We start from the raw sequence: 26,131 nt of genomic DNA, 5'->3' as shown, positions 1-26,131 counted from the left end.
AAACCTGGTGTTTTTTTGTTCTCTCTCTCTCTCTCTCTCTCTCTCTCTCTCTCTCTCTCTCTCTCTGCCACAAGAACAAGCTCATTCATTTGTGTCAAGACACAAACACACAACCAATTTTTTCACATCTAATATCACAAAGGTGAAAGACTGAAAAATTAAGAATACTACCACTTATGTACACTTACATGCAGTTTAACTCACTCAGTACGACCAGTCCTCTCTTCTCCTCTACACAGACCCCTCGGATGTCCAGTGGGTGTCTGAATGACCCAACCTTTAGCTTCCATCGTCAGAACTGTGGTATTCTTTGTCAACATTCACCTCTTCAGTATAAGAGCGTTCCGCTTGCAATATTTTGATGATGGTAATTGGGATGAAACGCTGTTAACATCGTCTCTTTCGTCGTTCGTATGGAGAGAGTTAAATTACTTGTGGGTGCATGTTTTCTGGGTTGACGCCATGGCAATTTTTTCCAATCTACCAGGTCATCAGACGTGCAAACCTGCCAGTGCCTGAGCCGCCCCCCCCCAATTCAAATGTTACCGTTCACAAGAGGACAGTTCTGACAAACATGCACGTTAAAAGATCCTGTAGGTTGTCTGAGCTCGTCAGAAGACAGGAAAAAGGAAAATCTGGCTCTGAACAATTAACCTTGGGCACATTGCGTTATTTTCCCACTTATTCCAAGGTTGTGAGTCTGCCAGATCCATGAAGAAGCAGTTCAGCAGTACTCCCCTATGTGTACGTCCTGGGTCTTTTTTGGAAGACATCGACAACCTTTAATTGGTGTGTGAGGTAGGGGTAGACGCTACGACTGGAGGTGCCGGTGGTCTGAAAACATTCCTAGCTGGTGTGTTGTTGTTTTTTAATTATTTGTGGAGGCAGTCTATTCTAAAGGGAACCCACTTCTGCAATAAAATGAGGCAGTCAAATACATTGGGAGCCCAGAGCCCACTTTGACAGTGAAATGAGGCAGTTGACTCCATTGGGAGCCCACTTTGACAATAAAATGAGGGAGACAACTCCATTGGGAGCCCACTTTGGCAATAAAATGAGGGAGACGACTCCATTGGGAGCCCACTTTGGCAATAAAATGAGGGAGACAACTCCATTGGGAGCCCACTTTGGCAATAAAATACGGGAGACGACTCCATTGGGAGCCCACTTTGACAATGAAATGAGGCAGTCGACTCCATTGGGAGCCCACTTTGGCAATAAAATGAGGGAGATAACTCCACTGGGAGCCCACTTTGGCAATAAAATGAGGCAGTCAACTCCATTGGGAGCCCACTTTGGCAATAAAATGAGGCAGTTGGATATGAGACTTCAGAGAGACTTCCCTTCTTCACATTTTTTTTTTCCAGCATGTCGAACACACAGGTCACGGTTCCAATGTTTCACAGCTTGCGCTGGGTGCTGTCACTGGAAATTAAAAGAAGATATTCCATTGTCAATTCAAGTTGAACTGGAACTCCAATACAATTAACCATTTCAAACACCATTTCAAACCAGTACACCAAAACACAAACACGCACGCGCGCGCGCATACACACACACACACACACAAGCTAGCAAGCAAGCATGCACACATGAACAGTAACATACATATGCACACACACACTGGAAGACTTCAAAAATGTTCTAACCTATCCATGTGGCATCATTGCCACAAAAGGATCTGTTAAATGAATATCTGCCTCCACTTGAATGTACATCTATACTTATACCCAGTCCCTATTCTGTCCACATCTGGAACGAAATAGAATATGATATACACGCATATACTGACACAAATGTCATGACATATTTATATACACATGCACACACACACACAAGCATGCATATGCAAACACAGACATGCACACACATTCACACCTCGGTACACACACGTACACACCATGACACATTTCCACTGCATTTATACATAGTGGAGTGTTGGCCTAGAGGTATTGCATCCGCCTAGGAAGCGAGAGAATCTGAGCGCCCTGGTTCGAATCACGGCTCAGCCGCCGATATTTTCTCCCCCTCCACTAGACCTTGAGTGGTGGTCTGGACGCTAGTCATTCGGATGAGACAATAAACCGAGGTCCCGTGTGCAGCATGCACTTAGCGCACGTAAAAGAACCCATGGCAACAAAAGGGTTGTTCCTGGCTAAATCCTGTAGAAAAATCCACTTCGATAGGAAAAACAAATACAACTGCATGCAGGAAAAAATACCCAAAAAATTGGTGGCACTGTAGTATAGCGACGCGCTCTCCCTGGGGAGAGCAGCCCGAATTTCACACAGAGAAATCTGTTGTGATCAAAAGAAATACAAATACACATGTACGCAGATGGACACAAAATGCTCTGACATGCATTCAGCCACAAGTACTCACACGAAGAGGCCCACTCAGACACAGGAAAACAAAGGCAGAAGCACAAGTCCGGAATTACTGATCAGTTGATACTTCTTTGTGGGCTGCAACTCCCACGTTCACTTGTATACACGAGTGGGGTTTTACGTGTATGACCACTTTTACCCTGCCATGTAGGCAGCCGTACTCCGTTTTCGGGGGCAGTTGATAAAATGCAACATTACTATAAACGAAAGTTCACAACTGAAGTATGAAAATTGTTTGCTTTCCCACTTTGTCCAGCCGTGCAACTGCTGATGATCCAGACAAACAGTGTTTGCCTGTCACTGACAGGGGAAGATCATGGCCAAGTACGGATGCCCTGTTGCAGATGCAGGAGCGACAATACATGCCGCAGCCCCTGTCTTCAAGAAGGGAGAACGATACAAGGCAGAAAACTGTCGACCAATCTCTCTTACGTGTGTTGCCTGCAAAATGATGGAGCTCATTATCACCAGCCACATCATGACGTCCCTGGAAAGCAATGGTGTCCTCTGCCCAAAACAGCACAGCTTCCGAAGAGGACGATCCTGTGAAACACAGCTGCTCGGCTACATTGACGAAACCACAACTGAGCTGGAAATAAAAAGGGAAACCAAGTAGATACAATTGTCCTCGACTTCTCCAAGGCCTTTGACAAGGTCAGCCACGCCCTGCTCGTATATAAATTACAGCGCTGCGCAATAAGAGGTCAGCTCAACACCTGGATTAAAAGTTTTTCTTGAGGACAGGCAACAAGCAGTTGTGGTGGAGGAAGCCACCCCAGAATATTATTCCAGTCAACTCAGGTGTTCCCCAAGGCTCGGTCCTCAACTCTTCTCTCTCTCTCTCTCTCTCTCTCTCTCTCTCTCTCTCTCTCTCCCTCCCTCCCTCCCTCCCTCCACTGCATCCCCTTCATGAGGGGTCACGGCCTTTATTGAATAATGTTTTAAAGTTCGTCCATTCATCTCTCTCTCTCTCTCTCTCTCTCTCTCTCTCCCTCCCTCCCTCCACTGCATCCTCTTCATGAGTGGTCACGGCCTTTATTGAATAATTTTTTTAAGTTCGTCCATTCATCTCTCTCTCTCTCTCTCTCTCTCTCTCTCTCTCCCTCTCCCTCCACTGCATCCCCTTCATGAGGGGTCACAGCCTTTATTGAATAATTTTTTAAAAGTTCGTCCATTCATCTCTCTCTCTCTCTCTCTCTCTCTCTCTCTCTCTCTCTCTCTCTCTCTTAAACACATGCTCATTGACTGCTGGGATCTGCATGATATTAGACATAGACATTACTGATGTACATGGCAGACACTCTGAAGACTTTGTTTCGAAATGCCCCTCTCGTGGGCGCTAGTGGACTTCTTGATAGAAGTGAACGTTTTCAATCAGATTTGATTGTTTTTAACAATGGGAGATTTCGTGAAAAGATTGAAACGATGATTAGTTTTTATTGTACTGTCGTTGTTGTTGTTTTTTGGTCAGTTGTGGGAGGGGGGCGGGTAGGGGGGGGGGGGGGGGCGTGTTTTTTCCCCTTAGCTTGAAGTAGTTGCTAATGTGGTGATAGCCTTGAGATGGCCTTAGCGGTCGGCTAGGCTCTAAGCACAATGATTTAGTTTGATTTGTTTTGATACTCTCTCTCTCTCTCTCTCTCTCTCTCTCTCACACACACACACACACACACACACACACACACATGCACAACGTGTCCCATAACTGACTAAAAGCACCAACAGTCGACTATGTAAGTAGGATTCGATACAGGGCCGAGAGAAAAAATTTATGCAGCCATTGACTGAACCAACAATGGTATGTCGATCGATCAATCGTTTCCCTTCATCAGCACTGCAGTGACGTCAATGCAAAGGAAGAAGAGAAAGCGGTATTTGCGCAAAGTGGAATTAATTTCAGCTATAGATACCAACTGGTGGAATGAGTTCATAAATACTAAATATTTGGTAGGCCTGCGTCAGTGAGCGACATCAAGTTCGAATAGCAAACCAACCAACAAACAAAAAAATGCTTTGGAAATGGAGCAGTGAGAACTGCATTGTAGTTAAGTTTGTAAATGGAGAAACTGCATTTGCATTGTATCTTAACTCACTCAGTACGGCCAGTCCTCTCTTCTCCTCTACACAGACCCCTCGGATGTCCAGTGGGTGTCTGAATGACCCAACCTTCAGCTTCCGTCGTCAGAATTGTGGTATTCTTTGTCAACATTCACCTCTTCAGTGCAAGAGCCTTCCGCTTGCAATATTTTGATGATGGTAATTGGGGTGAAACGCTGTTAACGTCGTCTCTTTCGCCGTTCGTATGGAGAGAGTTTTGTGCCTGACGGAGCACCCAACTGATGCAAGACAATCCGTTTCATCAGTCACCAAGAACTATGACAGTTCCAGAGACCCACAGGATGTGTGACTCGCATGTTACAAGACCAATGACTACCACCCCTGCAGGAACGACATCAGAATCATCCGCGTTGCTGCCCTGTAGAACCTGCAAAAATGCTGAGCCAGCAAATGATCCTAACCAACAAAAAAAAACCCCCAAAAACAGGGCTTATGACTCAGAAAATACATGATACCGCTAGAATAGAATAGAATAGAATAGAATAGAATATGTCTTTATTACCAAGTGTACCGGGGTCACAAGGAATATTGGGGGGGAGGGGGGGGGGATAGTACATAACACATTAATCGAAAATCATACACAAACACAGACAGCAGAAGGGCTTTGCAAATTCTATTCAGCAAAACAGAACATTTTTTTTATTTATTGATTTTTTAAAATTAACATATACAGAAGAAAAACAAACAAACCAACCAACAAAAAGCAAATAAATGAATTGAAAAAAAAGACACATAGCCGTACAAACAATGAATGCTCCTCAAAGACTGTGGACCCGTTCAAAAGGATCTGTGCCAATAAATAAGTCAATAATTAAGCTGATAAATATTCAATAGCCATGACAAACAATGAATGCTCCTCAAAGACTGTGGACCCGTTCAAAAGGATCTGTACCAATAAATAAGTCAATAATTAAACTGATAAATAAATCTCCTGGGTATACCTGCACAGAATATGCTGGATTTTCAATTAGTGATCATCATTATTTTCACAATAGAATATCATCTTAATATCTAATGAAATAACTGCTTATTCCGAACCCTCCTACAGGATTGCTGTCCATTCTTATGATTATTAATGAGATTCATGTTCAAAGGTACCGGTGTATGGGAACCATTTCCTCTGGAATTCGAGGTTATTCATTTGAAGATAATTCAAACAATAATCCGTTAATATGTGTACAATTTTTACTTAGAATTTATTCTATATATAGTTCTTCCCAAAAGGATCGAGCGTAACGGCAAGTATATAGGTAGTGCTCAATTGCATCTTTCTCATTGTCACAGAAATTGCACCTGTCGCTGTCTGCAATACCCATTTTTCATAATATGCTGTTATTCACAAACATTCTGTAACATTTTTGTTTGAAACCATTTTAACTTTACTTCTCTTATTCTTTTGACTTTTTTAAGTACTACTTCCCAGCCCGTCTGTATATCCAATTTTCGATCCCATTTCACGAACGGTTTTATTACAAATATTTCTATGTCCTCAAGTAAAACGTTGTAATATGTTCTCGATCCTTTTAACACACTGAGTAAAAACTGTACTACTTTTGTAAAAGAATCACTGTTATTGTCAGATATCATTATGTTGGTGTTTTTTGTTGTTGTTTTTTCTTTTCTTTTGTATTCTTTAACTGATTTAAGGCAGTTAATGTGTTCCAAAAAAAATGTGCATTGATCCTGAATTTGTCTAACAATTCTCCGTAAGTTAAGAACTCCCCTTTGCTATTCACCAGATTTTTTACTTGAACAATATTGTTGTGCACCCATGTCTTTTGATTGACAACATTCGGATTAATCTTGAATTTATCATAATGAAATATCGGTTCAGCTAATAATTCATTACCCTTTCTTAAATTGACCTTTTTGCAAAATTTTGTATATGCTGAAAAAAACATCTTTCCAAAATGCGTTGAATTTGCTCTTCTCAAACAGTTCAAGTTCGGACCAAATTTATGGATATCATTTACTTTCGGGGTTTATTGCATAATCTCCATCCACTTTGGGGTCCCTTTAATTATCTTTCTGATCCACGCTACAGAACAGTTTGATAATTCTCTTTTCCCCCAATAAAATTAGCAACATTATGGGGAAAGGTGGAAGAAGAAGTTCAGTTGGGTTGTTTTTTTGTTTTTGTTTTTTCGAATATTGTTTTTGAATTGTGCCTTCCAGATTCGCTTGCACTTTTAATGTTCTCTGTCTAGATCCACCCACGCCCTCCAACATCCGGACATAAGTGATAACTGAGCGCTGTCTTTGTTCCAGCCTCAGACACTTTATCATCTCTTTTGTCTATGTTCCAGCAGAAAAATTGTTGAGTGGGTGAAAGACCAGACAGGGAAGGTAAGCCTGCCTGACCAAGGGAGGTTACTCTCAACAAGAAAACAACCCGATTGGGTCGCATGGTTGGTAATGTGCTGCTACTTTTGAAATATATTTTTGATTTTGTTTAGAGTTAGCGATGACCATGAAAGTTGAATACGTCAATGAATAAAAGCTTACCAAAAATTTAGTTCTCCTGTCGTCAAATAAACGATTCAGTGGTTTTATGACAAGTGAAGATGAAAGTGAATTGTTCATGATTAAGTGATCCGAAGGTTCTAGTTTGTTCCAAATGCTTCTAGATAATAATTGTGTAGGTTGAGTCGAGCCACTATAACTGGAAGCAGTCTTGGCAACGGCAGAAGGCAGCGACTGAGTGAGACGTTTCACTTGTCTTTCATGTCAACGCACATCACCTGGTAGCCTGACCGTCTTCAGAACATCAAAAGGTATACCGTAGAATGAAGCATTGATAGTTGTGATAAAACCTCAGAAGTCATGTTCATAACAAGACGTGGACGTTTAACTCCGCCAGTCACACAGAGGAGTGGAAGGGAAATAACATAAAATCTCATCATTATATTTAGTCAGTGAATGAATGATGATTTATCCATTCCTTTTTTTTTCTTCTCTTTTTTTAATCGTCATATTTCTGATTTATTTTGTCCTTTCTATATTCACTGCAAGGTGATTTACATTAATTTAGACACATGCACACATACACATTTCAACAAAAATCACGAAGTTAGAAAACTGAAGAGATGCAGATCATGCGAAAACGCAATGGTTCTATGTGGAAAGAGTCAAACTATAGTATAATGTTTACTGTTTACAGTGCCTTCATAAGTCTATTCAAGCTGTAAGTAATATGCAAAGGAGTAATAATAACAGTATTATTCAAAGTGCGTTTTTTTTTTTTAAACTTAAAAAAAAAAATTTTTAATTACATTTCCATGGTAAAAAATATTTATTTTATTTTATTTTTTGCTTCAGTGCTGCACTCACTCCAGAGGATCAGAAACAGAGGGCGGTATGGCAGAAGACAACTCAGACGGCCAGGGCCAGAGGCCAGGAGGCAGGCAGCCCAAGGACCTGCAGGGTCTGCTCAAGTTCTGCGTGGAGAACACCAAAGCTGAAGATGCCCCAGAGGCCAACAGAGAAATGTCACCAGAGGTAAAGGAGAGGAATGGTCAAAAGAATGGAAACAAGTCTGTCAGCAGAAACAGTACTGCAGGCCACGACTTGTAAGTTTTAATGTCACATGTACTCGAGCCGAAAGACAAACCTGTCATCAGAAACAGTACTGCAGGCCACTGATTATAAGTTTTAATGTTACATGCATTCAAGACAAAGTTCTGTGAAATCACATATGATGAAATTGTAACTTATCTTACTCTTGACAGGGATGTGGTCAGGAGTTTAAGTTTGAATTGTGGAGTTGTGGCCCAGTGGTAATGTGCATGACCAGGAAGCAAGTGTCCGCAGGTTCCAGTCTCTGAGTCGCACTGTGATTTATACTCCAGGTCCCCTAATCCATTAGCTCTTGAGTAGAGGTCTGCAGACATGCCAGCCATTCCCATTTGGGGGAATTTATTCCCCCACCCTAAGCTGCATTCCCCAATTTTCCACAACCTTGAATTATTCCCCCAAACAAAAAAAAGTCTGCGTATCATTTGAATTGTGACAACACATCGAGTCTCTGTATAGTCAGCCTTTTCCCACCACGTATTTCTGCCAAACTACTTTCTCGCCAACTAATCAGCATTCACATTACCACAGTGTCTGTCAAAAGCTGCCAGTCATGAACAGTGTACGTTGATGCTGAACTCCAGGAATATTGACATTTTAAGAATTAACAGCAAATTAAAGTGCTGGAAATTAAACTAGAATGTATGTTTATTTGGGGGTGACAAATGTGTGTGCTGTAGCTTCAGTACATTTCCCTCAGATATTGAATTTAGTCCCTCTTAGGCAGTTCAGGGGTTGGCAGGTTTGGGGGCTCGACTTTTGGATGAGACAATGAACTGAGGTCCCCGTGTGCAGCATGCACTTAGCACACATAAAAGAACCCATGGCAATAGAAATGATTTCCTCTGGCATAATTACATCTATGATGCATGCTGGAATGGTATGTTTTTAGAACTGAACCTGCCATTTGACAATTTATAATTATACATTGATAGATTTATTGAAGTATTTCTTATTCTGAGATTGTTTCTTGATACACATGTCGTTTAGCTTGGCATGTTTTCCTTTTTGATTATCTGTTGCTCCAACCTTTGTCATGTTTTGTGTGTGATGGCACCGGCTGTGGGCTGAGCTGAGACACTGTGTGGGGTGAGTGAGTGACGAGCTTGTGGGTGCACAGTCGGTTTCCACTGGCATCAACAAAGATGCATGATACTGTAGTCAGAGATGCCGACTGTTACGATTTTGCCGTATTTTGTTATGCTTAATCGCAGTTTGTTCCGACGTAATGCCAATGTCAAAATTGTTCAGACAAGTTCATTTTCGACTACATAGCGTGGTCACATGCTTTCCTGTCGTAACATTACCCAGACGCTGTAGACCTATCGATCTTGAGGCCAGGGCAGTCACTTCTAACCTTGGTTTCGCATGATGATGCTTAGCTGATTGTGTGTGTGTTTACATTGAAACAGCATTTATTGTGTGGGCCGATCAGGTTAATCGTTTGCCCAAACAGGAGAGCATGTGGCTAAATCAAGTTGCGTCTCGGTTAAACAGCATCTGTGCCCAGTGGATTGCTGATGTGGCTCGAAGTGCAAGTGCTCGTACCAGATTCAAAACGTTCCTACCAAATTTCCTGATTGTGCCTACAAATACTTGCCAGGGGGTTGGCATCTCTGTGTAGTGTATGACATTTACCTGTTGTTGTTGCACAGAGAAAAGAGTGGCTGAGCCAGGCACTGGAGGGATCCATGGTACTGTAGTGTATGACGTTTACCCTTGTTGTGGCACAGAGAAAAGAGTGGCTGAGCCAGTTACTGGACAGGACCCCTTAACAAAGATGCATGGTACTATAGAGTATGACGTTTACCCTTGTTGTGACACAGAGAAAAGAGTGGCTGAGCCAGTTACTGGACAGGACCCCTTAACAAAGATGCATGGTACTGTAGTGTATGACATTTACCCTTTTCTTGGCTTTGTTGTCGCACAGAGAAAAGAGTGGCTGAGCCAGGCACTGGACAGGACCCCTGAATAAAGATGCATGGTACTGTAGTGTATGACGACCTTTTGTTGTTGTCGCACAGAGAAAAGAGTGGCTGGGCCAGTTACTGGACAGGACCCCTGAACAAAGATGCATGGTGCTGTAGTGTATGACAACCTTTTGTTGTTGTGGCACAGAGAAAAGAGTGGCTGAGCCAGTTACTGGACAGGATCCCTGAACAAAGATGCATGGTGCTGTAGTGTATGACAACCTTTTGTTGTTGTGGCACAGAGAAAAGAGTGGCTGAGCCAGGCACTGGACAGGACCCCTGAACAAAGATGCATGGTGCTGTAGTGTATGACGACCTTTTGTTGTTGTCGCACAGAGAAAAGAGTGGCTGAGCCAGTTACTGGACAGGACCCCTTAACAAAGATGCATGGTGCTGTAGTGTATGAAGACCTTTTGTTGTTGTCACACAGAGAAAAGAGTGGCTGGGCCAGTTATGGACAGGACCCCTGAATAAAGATGCATGGTACTGTAGTGTATGAAGCCCTTTTGTTGTTGTCGCACAGAGAAAAGAGTGGCTGAGCCAGTTACTGGACAGGACCCCTGAATAAAGATGCATGGTACTGTAGTGTATGAAGACCTTTTGTTGTTGTCGCACAGAGAAAAGAGTGGCTGGGCCAGTTACTGGACAGGACCCCTGAACAAAGATGCATGGTGCTGTAGTGTATGACAACCTTTTGTTGTTGTGGCACAGAGAAAAGAGTGGCTGAGCCAGGCACTGGACAGGACCCCTGAACAAAGATGCATGGTACTGTAGTGTATGATCACACATAGAAAAGAGTGGCTGAGCCAGGCACTGGACATGATGCAGAGGGACCCATGAACAAAAGATTCATGGTACTGTAGTGTATGGCCTGTAGAGTGATGGCCTAGAGGTAGCGCGTCCACCTAGGAAGCGAGAGAATGTGAGCGCACTGGTTCGAATCTCGGCAAAGTCGCCAATATTTTCTCCCCCTCCACTAGACCTTGAGTGGTGGTCAGGACGCTAGTCATTCAGATGAGACAATAAACCAAGGTCCCGTAGTGCATGTAAAAGAACCCACAGCAACAAAAGGGTTATCCCTTGCAAAATTCTGTAGAAAAATCCACTTCGATAGGAAAACATAAAAAAGGACTGCAGGCAGGAAAGAAAAAGAAGATAAAATAGAAAGGGTTGCGCTCTCGGTGTAGCGACGCGCTCTCCCTGGGGAGAGCAGCCCGAATTTCACACAGAGAAATTTGTTGTGACAAAATAAGACCGATACAGTACAATAATACAATACAATGACGTTTACCTTTTGTTGTTGCTGTGGCACAGAGAAAAGAGTGGCTGAGCCAGGCCCTGGACGGGATGCGGAGGGACCCGGTGCAGGAGGTGAAGGAGCACATCAGGGCGGTGGGCGTGTACCTGGGCAGCCAGAGCCCCTCAGACCAGGCTCGCTCCGATGCCCTCCACAGCCTGGAGGAGCTCTTCGACTGGTGTGAATCTCTGGACATGGCCATGGGTAAGACAGTGGGGGGCGGGCATGGGGGGTATGGTGCTTGGATTGTCTCAAAAGCAAACTCTTTTATTTTTATTTTTTTTATTTTTATTTTTTTTTCCAGTTTTTAGAATGTGGACTTTAAAGAAAACGTAAAACAAAAAAAAAAAAAAAAAAAAAAAAAAGCACATGAAAAAAGTCTGAACAACATCAACAAAATCAGTTTTAATTACACATACTTAACCGTGATTTTAACGTAATTTTAGATAGAAAATTTCCTTTACAAAATCTCCAAAAACGGAGTATGGCTGCCTACATTGCAGTGTAAAAACGGTGATACACGTAAAAGCCCACTCGTGTACATATGAGTGAACGTGGGAGTTGCAACCAACTAGCAAAGAAGAAGTTTACAAGAAATTACAATCTGTCTGTGGTACATACATTAACATTATGTGGGTCCCGTAGTACATATTATGTTATTTATTCTAAATTTTTTTTTAATGTGTATGCCTCTGTATGTGGGTGTGGGTGTGCATATGTGTGTGTGTATGTATGTATGTTTGTGTTTGTACACATGTGTATGTATGCATTGTGTTTATGTGTGTGTAGCTAGAAACAATTTGGTGTGTATATATAACATTGACGTCATGTAAAGTATGATGTTATGTGTTTTGTAAGGCACCTGGAACAGTTTTCTGGATAGAGTGGATATAGTGCTTTATAAGTATCCATTATTATGATTATGATCATATTATGATTATTGTCATTGTCATCATCGTCATCATTACAGATTTACAAATATTATTGTTGTTGTTGTTGTTGTTCTGGATAGAGTGGATATAGTGCTTTTTTAGTATCCATTATTATGATTATGATGATGATGATGATGATTATTGTCATTGTCATCATCATCATCATCTTCATTATAGATTTACAAATGTTGTTGTTGTTGTTGTTGTTCTGGATAGAGTGGATATAGTGCTTCATAAGTATCCATTATTATCATGATAATGATGATGATTATTGTCATTGTCATCATCATCATCATTATAGATTTACAAATTCCACTCTTTCACACCCACCTCATCCACTCACCCACCTTCACCAGATGTTGTGAAGAATGGTGGCTTGTCCATCATGCTAGGAAATGTCTTTTTACGTCAGCAAACTCATAACACACATAAACATATGGCCATTACACCACATCATCCTGCTGATGACTTGAAAAAAAAAAAAAAAAAGTCTTTTCGTATCAGTTAACTCACAACACACACAGTTAAAGGATGTTATACCACCAGAAGTTTGGAGGTGTGTTTATCCGGCATGAAATGTGTTAAAGTAAAATTTAAGATATAATTTGATTCAGCATTAGCATCATCATTATCATAACCATCATCATCCAAGACATTCCGCACGGTAAACAAATCATTCCTGTTTTTTTCCTGTCGACCCCACCCACCATCACCACCACCAACCAGACTTGTTTTTTACACACACTCACACACACACACACATGTTAAACACACACACACACACACACACACACACACACACACACACACACACACCACACAACACACACACAAAGAACAAAGTAGAAGCCTCGAGACAGTTTCAAAGTTTATGATTTCATATCGCTTTGAAACAACTTTATAATCTTCTGAGAGCTTTTCTGGTAATTTCCTATGAAATATTTACGTTATTTTTGTATAGTCCTCTGTCAGCTTTCTGGTCATCTCCCATGAAATATTTACATGGGTTTTTTTTTGGGGGGGGGGGTTTGACTCACTTGTGTGAACAAAGTGAGTCTATGTTTTAACCCGGTGTTCGGTTGTCTGTGTGTGTGTGTGTGTGTGTCCGTGTGTCTGTGTGTCCGTGGTAAACTTTAACATTGACATTTTCTCTGCAAATACTTTGGCAGTTGACACCAAATTAGGCATAAAAATAGGAAAAATTCAGTTCTTTCCAGTCATCTTGTTTAAAACAATATTGCACCTCTGGGATGGGCACAAAAAAAAAAAAAAATAATGAAGCCTAATTATATGCAAACTGCATTTACTGTTATATTTATATTTTTTGTATTCTCTGAATTTGGCACTTTGACCTCTTATTCTGACACAACAACAAGAGGAGTCATTATTATCATTTTTTGTTAAAACAGGAACTTCTTTTGCTAAGCATGGAATTTTTATTTATTTTGCAAACGTTTTGGCGCAGATAGTAAAAAAGGGAAATTACTCTGTAATTAATGCTAGGGGACTTAATTTATCACAAGTGAGTCTTGAAGGCCTTGCCTCTCTTGTTGTATTTTTTTCTGCAGATTTTGTGAAGATTGGAGGCATGTCGATCCTGCATGAGCTGCTGACACACAGCGACCCGGAGGTCCGGCGGCCAGGGTTCCAGCTGGTGGGGGCCCTGGTGCAGAACCACAGGGAGTGCCAGGAGGCGGCGGTGAGGGGGGAGGTGCTGCCCACCATGCTGAGGGTGCTGCACACGGAGCAGGACCCCGAAGTGCAGTGCACCGCCCTGCAGGCCATCTCCTGTAAGTTTCTGTGTGTGTGTGTGTGTGTGTGTTTGTTTTGTGTGTGTGTTTGTTGTGTGTGTTTGTTGTGTGTGTGTGTTTGTTGTGTGTGTGTGTTGTATGTGTGTGTGTGTGTGTGTGTGTGTGTTTGTTTGTGTGTGTGTGTGTGTGTTTGTTGTGTGTGTGTGTGTTTGTGTTGTGTGTGTGTTTGTTGTGTGTGTGTGTATGTGCGTGTGTTAAACTCACTTAGTACTGTCTTCTTCTTCTTTTTGCTGGGTATGTTCTTGTTTCCATAAACTGCTGATATCTTGTTTCCATAAAACGCTGACATGGATTGCAGGATCGTTAATGTGTTTATTTGATTTTTTTGTGTGCGTTTACACAAGAAGGGGGTTCAGGCACGAGCAGGTCTGCACTTATGTTGACCTGGGAGGTCGGAAAAATCTCCGCCTTTTACCCACCAGGCACCGTTACCAAGATTAAAACTCGGGAACCTCAGATTGAACAACCAACGCTTGAACCACTCAGCTATTTTGACGGTCACTTAGTACTGCCAGTTAGCTCCCCTGACTTTCCGCACAGATGACCCATTTTATATGTGTAAGAAATGTCTTCTTCTTCATTCGTGGGCTGCAACTGCTATGTTCACTCATATGTACACGAGTGGGGTTTTACGTGTATGTCTGTTTCTACCCAGCCATGTAGGCAGCCATACTCAGTTTTTTGGGGGTGTGCATGCTGGGTATGTTCTTGTTTCAATAACCCACCAAACGCTGACATGGATTATAGGATCGTTAACATGCGTATTTGATCTTCTTCATGCGTATACGCAAGAAGGGTGTTCAGGCATGAGCAGGTCTGCACTTATGTTGATGTGGGAGGTTGGAAAAATCGCCGCCTTTTACCCACCAGGCTCTGTTACCGAGATTAAAACCCGGGACCCACAGATTGAACAACCAATGCTTGAACCACTCGGCCCTTGTGCCCATCACTTAATACTGCCAGTTAGCTTCCCTGACCTTCCCCACAGATGACGACCCATTTGTGTGGGTAAGAAATATATATATTTATTTGACTCACTTAGTACTGCCCAACGACCCATTTGTATGGGTAAGAAATATATATATTTATTTGACTCACTTAGTACTGCCCGTTAGCTCCCCTGACGTTTTCCCCACAGACGACCCATTTGTAGGGGTAAAAAATAAAATCGCCAAAAAACAAATGTTAGAACTTATTAACTGAAAACCTCCAGACTGATCAGTAACGAGTTAGTAGGGGACAAAATATAAAACTTCCTCCCTTCCTATGCTATCATACAGTAACTGAGTAAGATGATGAAAGTATCCATATTTCTGTTCAAAATTTGCACACACTGATGACTTGTAAGAGAATCCAAGAAAGCACACAGAGTTTGAAACAGATTAGATTCAGAACGTAACATAGCCATGATAGGGCCCCATCATCTAATCCTGTTGGCTGGGAAGAAACTGGGTCAGGCGCCATTGTCAACACTCACTGTTAACATGAGCCAGTCACGGCAAAAACAACTCTCCTGCTTGCAAGCACAACTATACTCTCTGCATTTATTGGTTGCAGTGGGGGAGTGGAAAGGTCAGTTAAGATATTCTTTGCTCATAACGTCATTATGGATATTAGGCACCACTCTTTCTTCTTCTTCTGCGTTCACTCGTATGCACACGAGTGGGCTTTTACGTGTATGACCGTTTTTACCCCGCCATGTAGGCAGCCATACTCCGTTTTCGGGGGTGTGCATGCTGGGTATGTTCTTGTTTCCATAACCCACTGAACGCTGACATGGATTACAGGATCTTTAACGTGCGTATTTGATCTTCTGCTTGCATATACACACGAAGGGGGTTCAGGCACTGGCAGGTCTGGACATATGTTGACCTGGGAGATTGTAAAATTCTCCACCCTTTACCCACCAGGCGCCATCACCGCGATTCGAACCTGGGACCCTCAGACTGACAGTCCAACGCTTTAACCACTCGGCTATTGTGCCCGTCGGTGCCACTCCAAAAATTCAAAACTATCTAAAGCCCCGGTCGGGCTCCTTCATCTGAAACAGTTGTTAACGGTGGCACCTCGATCGGGGCCCCTCCTCCGGAGTGACTTAATCAAACATACTGTACTGTGACCCACTGGTGCAGACTCTGGCAGGGGTCTGGATTCCAGCCCTGTCCAAACTACTAGTCCCATCATGGTGGGTGCTGTGGCCAAACAGCCAGAGCGCTGGTTTCTGGCCCAAGTTTCCTGAGTTCGATCTCCTGTTCGGTGTACCTGGTTGGGTGAAGGTTGGAGGAGATTTTTTCCAGTCTCTCAGGTCAACATCATTATTTGCAGACCTGATAGTGCCTGAAGTCCCTTCGTGTGTATACACGTACAGAGGATAAAATACGCATGTTAAAGATCCCATGATCCATGTCAGTGGGTTATGGAGACACGAAAATACCCAGCATGCATCAACCACAACAGAGTCATCCGCAAGTCGATGCTGGTCGAGTAACGGAAAGAAGAAGAGAAGAAATCGAAATTGTGGTGCATTTATGAAAATGATATTTGATTTTTAAATGAACGATGATCTTTGTAGTTGCATTTCTTGTGAAGAGAGAGACAGAGAGAGAGGGGATGAGAGAGAGTGTATGTGTGCGTGTGTGTGCGCGTGGTGTGTGTGTGTGGGGGGGGGGGGGGGTAGATGTGCAATGCAGTTTGGCTGACTGAAATGGAGAGGCACGTAAACTTCTGTAATCTGTATATTTGTATATAGCTATTTCCATTTGGTGCCATTTAATTTATCTTTTTATTTTCTATTCATTTTATTCATTTTATTTGTTTGTTGTTTTCTTCTTATGTTGGACATGTGCTGCTCCCAAAAAGAAAATCTCTGTACCAAAGTATAGACAATAAAGTTTGTGTATTGTGTATTGTAATAGGCTCCCTTGGTAAGTTGCCTCCTTTGTGTTAACGGAAACGGCGTCCTCTTTTCCGTAAGCCATCTTGGTTTTCCTGACCAGCCCCACATTTGTGGCTAAGTGTTTTTTTTAGTTTTTCTTCTTTTCTGTCCTTTCATTGACTCCAGGTCTTTGCATGTAACCATGTTTTCAAACAGGATACAAGACTTGTGTCGATCGTTTGGGTGATCGGGCCAAAAGTAAGCCAGATTGAACTTGATCGGAGCACATGCAGTCCCCATATATATATATATATATATATATATATATATATATATATATATATATATATATATACACACATATGTATGTATGTATGGAGAGAGAGAGAAAGAGAGAAAACAAGAAAAAAGAAAAAGAAAAAAAACCACATTAATCTATCGTGTAGATTATTTCAAATTTTCGGAAGTTTATCGTTCTTTCTTCAAGGGATCGATTTGTTTACATGTTAACAGGGCCATGTAAAACTAGTCTGACGTAGCTATTGTGAATCAAGCGCATCATGAAGTAATGCTGTGATGCTGATTCACCGCTGGATGGCTTGACACAGAGCTGTGCCCACTTTCTCAAAGATATATGGATACATACATTTATGTATATTCTTTTTTTTCTTTTTTTTCAATGTATATGACTTCTGTTAAGTCAGTAAGTGTATTCAATGCAACGATCAACAACAACTATGACATATGATGAGGCAAGTGTATATGTGTGTATGTATCTGTGTTTATTACTATTTTGGGTGGTCCTAATTTCACTGTGAATTGTATTTTCCATCATCTACAGAAATGTGTTTTCATGTGAATGAATTAGAAGAATGAAAATAATGATGATGATGATACGTATGATAGTCATTCGTGTCCGACCATGACCATCAGAACAGCAGAGGAGGCAACTGCTGTCCCAACCATCTGGGCTAGAATTTGATTGTAGTGGAGAGTGTTTTGCCCAAGTTACATCCCCACTCTCCCGGCCAAGAGGGTTTTAGGATAGTCGGCTTTGGATGATGATAATGATGATGATAATGAAATAAAATTAAAAATGGCTGTGCTGTGTGACAGGCCTGGTGCGAGACAGCAGCGTGGAAGAGGCCCGGGAGCAGTTCCTTAGCCACCAGGGGTTTGAGGTGCTGCGCAAGGTGCTGCAGTCCCCAGGGCCGTTCAAACGGGTGGTGAAAATCGCCTTCTTCCTGGACGTCCTGTGTCGGAAACACCCCCAGTACAAAGGTGTGAGAGGACAGGGTTGGTTGATGATGGTTGCAACAGTTAAAAGTGTTGCCTGGTGTGCAAATGATGGAGATTTTTGTCCAATCTCCCAGGTCAGCAGATGTGCAGACCGGCTAGTGCCTGAACCCCCTTTGTGTGTGTGTTCGCATGCAGAAAATCAAATACGCATGTTAAACATCCGGTATTCTTTCAGCAATTTTGAGTTATGGTAACAGGAATATGCCTGGCAAGCACCACGCCTGCCCAACCCCCTTCCCCCTGAAAATGGAATATGACTGCCTACATGGTGAGGGTAAAAACAGTCATGCATGTGAAAGTCCACTTGTGCTCGGTTTGAGTGAACATGGGTGTTGCAGCACATGAAGGTAGAAGAGGAAGGGTTTGGTGATGAGATTTACAGATCTGTGAGTCAGCAGAAGTTCCCTGGTATGCAGCCAGGGACACTTCAGTCACAGAGAGATTTCAGTAGTGTTTCCTGTGTTACATGTCTTCGAAGTGTGGTGGCGATTGAGGGCCACCCGTTGCACGTTTGCTGAAAGCGGCATTTTGATAGTGGAGTGGTGTCCTTGTGGTTACATGCTTGCCTAGGAAGTAAAGGAATCTTGTGTGTACAGGATTGAATCCTTCCTTTGCTGGAATTTTCTGCCCCTCCACTAGACCTTTGAGTGGTGGTCTGAATGGCAGTCGTTCGGATGAGACAGTGAATTTAGGTCTGGTGTGTGGCATGCACTTGGTACACATCAAAAAGAACCTGCAGCAACAAGAAAGTTATCCCAGGGCAAAATTTGTTATAGATATCAACTCTGGTATACTTATATAAGTGTGCATGTGCATGACTGAAGCCTGACACAGGAAACGAAATGATGAGCGCCTAAAAGGCAGGTGTCACGCAGCCAACACTTTTGCAAATGACTCTGTGTTTGTACAGCGATTAGATCTTGGTCTCTGACGGAAATTAGACGCTAAAAAGTACCAGTAATAATCCCACTCCACTTCGTGCTTGAGGTGAGTCCTAGATCCTGTCAAGATCTTTGGTGTTGGCAGAGTCATGGGGTACTGTTGTTGGAGGGATGCGGTGGTCGACTCCACTCTGGAGGGGGTGTTTACTCAGTCTGGCTCCACAACTAAATAATTATTGTCGTCAGTAGGTGGCTTAGAAGGTGGTGTCCTAGGTACATTTAAACAGAACAGGCGTTACTGAACGCCACCAGACTCTGCAGCAGTGCAGGGTCTCCTCTGGTGTGTGGCCTCCTGGCGACCTCACATCAATGGTTCCCTGTAGACTGCCAGCGCTGGGACTGCGACAGATGAACCGAGGTGTGGCTGTGTATAAAACACTCAAAATGAGCGGCGTGGGAGTTGATGGGACAGCGATAAAAAAACAAAAAACAAAACAGGGTGTAGCTGTGTGTATGGGGTTACGGGAAGTGGGAGTAATGCCACTGAAATGGTGCAGATGATGGGGCAGCAGCAAAAAAAAAGAAAAACAAAAAGGACTGATGATGATAATGATAACATGGTGATGGGCGCAATAGCCAAGTGGTTAAAGCTGAGGGTCCCGGGTTTGAATCTCGATACCCTGGTGGGTAAAGGGTGAGGATTTTTCCATTCTCTCGGGTCAGTGTATCTGTAGACCTGCTTGTGCCTGAACCCTTCATGTGTGTACGCACGCAGAAGATCAGATACGCATGTTATAGAACAAACCCAGCATTCACACCCAGGAAAACTGAATATGGCTGCCTACATGGTGGGGTAAATAAACTTAAAACGATCATACGCTTAAAATGTTACATGTCAGTCCGAGTGTGTATGTGTGCGTACCTGAAATCTCATTGAATGACAAATGAAACGAATTATGAGCGCCCAATGGCAGCCGTCAGTCTGCTCTACCCGGGTAGGCAGCCAGTTTTGCAAATGACCCAGTGTTTGTCAAGCGCTTTGAGCTTGGTCTCGGACCGAGGATAGGTGCTATATACGTATCCACATCATCCATTACCATATTTGTATTACTCTTTTTGCCACAACAGATTTCTCTGTGTGAAATTCGGGCTGGTCTCCCCAGCGCCACCCTTTTTTAAAAAATTTAAAAAAATTGACCTGCCTGCAGTTATATTTGTTTTCCTATCAAAGTGGATTTTTCTACAGAATTTTGCCAGGAACAACCCATTTGTTGCCGTGGGTTCTTTTACGTGCATTAAATGCATGCTGCACGCAGGACCACGGTTTATCGTCTCATCCGAATCACTAGTGTCCAGACCACCTCTCAGGGTCGAGTGGAGGGGGAGAAAATACTGGTGACTATCGGTGTGATTGGAACCAGTGCGCTCAGATCCTCTTGCTTCCAAGGCGGAGGCGTTTCCTCTTGGCCAGCAGTCCACATGGTGTGTGTATGTGTGTGCTGTTGCAGACATGGTGTGTGAGTCGGGGATGGTGGAACTCCTGGCCCAGGAGGTGTCACAAGGGGAGCACCAGCAGTCCCACGAGCACCTCATGTCGGCGCTGCTCCGGCTGGCCACGGACCACCCCCCCACACAGCAACTCCTGGCCCGACCCCACCTCCACATGACCTCCGTCCTCCGCGACAGGGTCACGCTGCTGACTGGCAGGGAGGAGAATGAGGTGGGTGGTTGTGGTGGTCATGGTGGTGATAGTGGTGGTCATGGTGGTGGTTGTGATGGTGGTGGTGGTAGTGGTAGTGATGGTGGTGGTGGTCATGGTGGTGGTGGTGGTGGTCATGGTGGTGGTTGTGATGGTGGTGGTGAAGGTTTGGGATGTTTCGTTGAAACTGTGTGTCTGTGTCTGTGTGTGCGTGTCTGTGTCTCTGTGTGTGTGTCTGTGTCTCTGTGTGTGTGGTGTGGGATGGGTTGGGTGAAGTGGGAGGTGGTTTTGTGTGGGTGGATGGGTTTAGGTATGGTAGGGAGAGGGTGTGGGGAGGGGCTGGTGTGTGTGTGTGTGTGTGTGTGTGTGTGTGTGTGCGCGCAAGATTTAACACAGACTAAAAGGGCTGAAATTTAGTGCAGTGATTTCACTCAGCAACATTTCTTCATAAGCACAGACCTTGTGAAAGATAAATAAGGCACTTGTTTCTGTTCAGAACTGCAATCGGCGAAATAAAAATAACAGAATATTTCGCAACAGAACACACCCACTAGTGTATAATTATGATTAGGTTCTGACCAAAAAAATCTTTTTCACTCAACAGGCGATTCCAGATTTGACAGATTCAGTAAGAAAGAAGATTCATTCAGTAAGAAGCAAACTTGAGTAGGAGGTGGAATTTTGTTTAAGTGTCCCGTCACACATCCTGGTGATTGTAGACATTTTGTTGGAGTATTGAATTTTACATCTGAATGTTATCGTTTCGGACCTTGGGATGTGTAGGACAGGTGGGGTGCTTTGCCCCCTGTGTCACACATGTGCTGCTGACATTATGACAGTTTACCACTGGCGCTTTTCAAACCGTTGTACCAACTTGGTTGGTGTTTGTCAGCCAAGCGCACACTGCATCATCGCCTCGTGTTGGCGACATCCTCCGGACACAACTAAACCAGTGGATCTTGGTGTCAACACAGCGTAGGGCCAAACAACCAAGGCGCACGGTTCACTTCGTGCTGCAGCTGACAGTTAATGCCTGCGTGTGCACAGGGGAGCTTAGTAGGGAAACCCCTTTCTTAACTCACGTAGTACTGCCAGTTGGCTCCCCTGACTTTCCCCCACAGATGACCCATTTGTAGTGGTAAGAAATGAAATGGCCAAAAAGCAAATGTTAGAATTTATGAACTGAAAACTTCCAAACTGATCAGTAATATAATGAATAAAACTTCCTCCCTTCTTATACTATCAGTGAGATGATGAAAGTATCCATATTTTTTGGTTCGAAATTTGCATACACTGATGACTTGTAAACGAATCCAGGAAAGCACAGAGAGTTCGAAACAGATTAAATTCAGAACGTTATTTTGCCATGATAGGGACCTTTTGTCAGAGTCTGTTGTCTGCGTTGTGACTGAGACCAAACTGGGTTAGATGCCATAGTTGACATGCACTGTTCACATGAACCACTCACCGCAGAAATAACTCTTCTGCTCACGAGCAGAGCAACACACACTGCATTTATTGGTCGCAGTGGAGAGAGGAAAGGTCAGTGAAGATATTGTTAGCTCATAACATCATTATGGAAATTAGGTGCCAGTCCAAAAGACTATCTAAGGCCCTGATTGGGGCCCTTCATTCGGAGTGAGTTAGATAAAGTAGGCATTGTCGAAAACTGTCTGTGAAAAGTCCAGTCATTCCTGTCAGACCTTCACCGCCTGGCCCATGAATGCTGACTTTGAGGCAGCAGAAGTGTTGATGTTTAAAGTCTGGATGGTTTGCTTTATACCCCATGTTCGCAAGTGAGTCCTCATGAATTGGACCCCTGAATATTGTTGGTGGCTGGGACTTATCAGGGTGAACCAGGGACTCCGTGTGTGTGTGTGCGTGTGTGTGTGTGTGTGTGTGTGTGTGCGTGCGTGTGTGTTAAGTGTTGAGTTATTCAGATACTGTGTGTTGAGAAGTTGAACTGAGTTCAGAAAGGGAGGAAGGTGGGAAGACGGTTAAGATGCTCATTTGCCAATAGAAAGTCTTTGAGGGTGTGGGTTCGATTCCTACTCACACCTTTTCTTCCAAGTTTGACTGGAAAAATCAAAGTGAGTGTCTAGTCATTTGGATGAGACGATAAACCGAGGTCCCATGTGCAGCATGCGCTTGGCACACTGAAAAAGAACCCATGGCAACAAGAGTGTTGTCCTCTGGCAAAATTATAGAGAAGAAGAAATCCACTCTGATAGGTACACAACTGTATGTGCATGCACACAAGGTCTGACTAAGCGTGTTGAGTTCTGCTGCTGGTCAGGTATCTGCCTGGCAGATGTGGTGTAGTGTAGACATGGGATTTGTCAGAATACAGTGACACCTCATTGAGAAACTGAAACTGAAATAAGTTCAGCAGTATACTGCCACACACATCGCTGAACGTGGTGCAAGGTGGAAAAAAAATTTAGTTTGAATTTTTTTTTTCCAGACCAATTAAAAATAGACACGTGTTAACAATTTATACAGCGGTCTGTTGTATTTGTGAAAAAAGTATGTTTCTGTTGAGGAAGGTTTTCTTTTTTTTTCACAAACTACGAAATGAATATATGACAACAATTTATGCGGCGTTCTGTTGGATCTATGATTGATTATATTCTGTAGAAACCATATTGTGCATGAACTAAGAGCTTTCAATGAAATGCTCTTATTTCCCTTGGGTTTTCCCTGTGCTGTTTTCAGTTTTCCCATAAAAAAAACATGGTCTTCACATTATTTAGAGCAGAATCTTTTCAAGTTGCTTTGGTTTTTGCCCAAGTTGTTTTCATTGTTTGTTTTTTTCTTTTTTTCCAGGAGGAAAGAGCATACGCTGAAAAGTTGCTTCAGATTATCCAGTCTTCTTCTTCTCTTGACGGTTGCATGGATCTACAGTGAGAAATGCTTGAGCAGCTGTTCTTGTGTTTTATTTTGTTGGAGGTTAAGAATGCAGACTTCATAGCGTTTGTCTTTTGCAATTTGCAAAGCATTCTGTGTCAGTGAGTGCAGGTAGATGTATGTTATGGTCATTATGTTAGAAGGGCCTGTGTGGATTTATTCCAGATTGTGTGTGTGTGTGTGTGTGTGGTGCTTTGTGTGGGTGTGCAAACATTGGTGTGTGTGCATACATGCAAGTGTGTGTGTATCACTGTGTGTGAGAGTGTGTGTGTGTGTGTGTGCGTGCATGAATAAATGAGGTGAATTGGGTTTGTATGTGTTCAGAATTTTTTATTTCAAATGATTTAAAATTTTAACATATTTCGAATATTATTTTACTCTACACTTTCTCATTCGCATTTCTTCATCCATTTTGTGTGCACTTTGGGTGTTTTATTCATGTAGATTTATAACCATGAAACACTGGTTTATGTAATGTGAGAAGAGAAAATAATTCTGTTTCTAGTACCACTTCAATCACTGTGGACTGAAGCCCACATTGAAAGCGTAGATTGAAGAAAAGTGAAAATCTCTGACAACATATTGAGTTGTTAGCTAGCCGGATGTTGTGCAGGGGTGAGAGCAAGTGGAAGACCCAGAAAAAAAAAAAAAGCTGGTGCATTTTCTTCTCCGTTCATAGCCTGTTATTCCCTTGTTCACTTGTATACACGAGTGGGCTTTTACGTGTATGACAGTTTTTGCCCCTGCCTTATAGACAGTCTTGTTCCTTTGCTTGCCCACAAGCCACACTTGTTTCCACAACTCACTGAACACTGACATGGATTACAGGATCTCTAACATGTATATTTGATCTTCTGCATGAGTATACACACAAATGGGGTTCAAGGTCTGCACATCTGTTGACCCGGGAGGTTCGAAAAATCTCCACCTTTTACCTACCAGGTGCTGTGACCGGGACTCGAACCGAGGACTCTCTGATTGAAAGCCCAATGTTGAAACCACCTGGCTGTTGCGCCTTTCAGGACTTTAGCTTTATCGGCTTGAATTTTTCTTTTCTTTGTTTTTCTTTTCTTTTTGTTCCATGCCTGTTTGTGAAATATGTAGTGACAAAAAAACTTGAGAGAAGCGAGGCTCAGATGTAACGTCGTTGATTAAAAACATTCTTAATAACAAGCAGTTTGCTTAAGAAAGGTCATGTGTGTACATAACGTATGTTTGAAAAACGATAATTTTCTTTTCTTTTCTTTTTTATTCCCTGTATTAACTCATTCACACACTATCTATCAGTTCTTGTTGGCACACATGTGACAAACCCAGCCTTTCTGTGGAATGGACTTTTTATTTTTTATTAAGTGGCCAAAAAAAATATCTTGCACTTTTTTTTCTTCCTTCCTGCAGGGGAAAGTGTTTTATTCAAATCATGAAACGCCAAATACAACGCGGACTGAAAATACACACAGTATGTTCCACAAGCATTAGTGTTCAAAAATGTATGTAAAAATGTGTGTTGGAAAAATTAGCTATACATATTTATGGCAGAGTACAACGAGCAGATAAGCAAATGTCAAACAGTATAAAAAAAATATAACTTTCCTGTACACACCAGTCGACTGCATTTTTATCATGATAATGTATTCCCAAACCCAACCCACCCCAAAACTTGAAAAAACCATCAACTCTACCCAACAACAAATTGTTTAGAAATGCAGTTTATCAGGCATAACAGGAAGGGTGATACTGGTCAACAACCTTGCCCTCATGAAGCATAAAGAATACGAAATCTTTGCGTAACAGCGAAGTGCTGCAGCATTTGTGGCCTTTTCAGTGTGGATGGAGGAAATTTCTCTTCTTTTTTTTCTCTCCTGCCTGTAAACTTCAAACCTTTTTCCAGGAATGCTACAGTCAGTTTCTGATGTGAATGCATTTCCTTGACTGCAACAATCCAGTGAGTCATTTTGTTTAGGGATGTGTGGGCACAAAGAGGAGTGCTTTTCTTGTTTCATACCCAAAATACAAGCACCAGAGGAAACATTTTAACCCATTCAATCCTTGGGAGTTTACAGCCTCGGCAGGATCCCCTGCGCTATTCGTGCAGAAAAAAACACGAAGAAAATATACTGAAATCAACCAGGTTTTCCTACAAAACTGACACAGGAACCCAGCCAGAAATACTGTAGAAGTTAGTTCCCTTCATTTGCGGTTTGTGCATATATAGGACTGTGTACATAATTTAAATGAAATGGATTTTGACGCCATGGCATTGCTCAGATGCAGGGCTCAATGGATTAAACACCAGCTGTGGTGGCACAGCAGACTGATGGTTGGGAGGACGTGTGTTCAAGTCTAATCCTGGCCTTTTTGGGGGTTGTTTTTTTTGCCCAAGGC

General features: G+C 42.7%; 1 protein-coding gene across 3 annotated transcripts; it reads left to right on the top strand.

The window, feature by feature from the left end:
• Positions 1-6,843: 6,843 nt before the first annotated feature.
• LOC143286991 (hsp70-binding protein 1-like) lies at positions 6,844-25,254 on the top strand. 3 transcript variants are annotated; one of them, XM_076594986.1, is made up of 8 exons: positions 6,844-6,910; positions 7,145-7,276; positions 7,821-8,000; positions 11,360-11,546; positions 13,843-14,064; positions 18,077-18,241; positions 20,649-20,860; positions 23,666-25,254. In XM_076594986.1, the coding sequence occupies exons 3-8, from the start codon at positions 7,860-7,862 to the stop codon at positions 23,744-23,746; spliced, it is 1,008 nt and encodes a 335-aa protein (XP_076451101.1). In that variant the 5' UTR covers positions 6,844-6,910; positions 7,145-7,276; positions 7,821-7,859; the 3' UTR covers positions 23,747-25,254. The 3 variants fall into 3 exon arrangements, with proteins under 3 accessions (XP_076451101.1, XP_076451099.1, XP_076451102.1); XM_076594987.1 differs by having other exon boundaries at positions 6,896-6,914; XM_076594984.1 differs by lacking the exon at positions 7,145-7,276 and having other exon boundaries at positions 6,894-6,910.
• The last annotated feature ends 877 nt before the right edge of the window (positions 25,255-26,131 follow it).

Source organism: Babylonia areolata, chromosome 10 (assembly GCF_041734735.1).
Source record: "Babylonia areolata isolate BAREFJ2019XMU chromosome 10, ASM4173473v1, whole genome shotgun sequence".
NCBI classification, from domain to species: Eukaryota; Metazoa; Mollusca; class Gastropoda; order Neogastropoda; family Buccinidae; genus Babylonia; species Babylonia areolata.
Note: the sequence above shows the minus strand (reverse complement) of the source record. Positions and strands in the feature narration are given on the sequence as shown.

Coding starts and splice junctions, on each gene's coding strand:
- LOC143286991 (XM_076594984.1), top strand. Junction 8,001..11,359: donor ACAGAGAAATGTCACCAGAG/GTAAAGGAGAGG, acceptor GCTGTGGCACAG/AGAAAAGAGTGGCTGAGCCA. Junction 14,065..18,076: donor CGCCCTGCAGGCCATCTCCT/GTAAGTTTCTGT, acceptor GCTGTGTGACAG/GCCTGGTGCGAGACAGCAGC.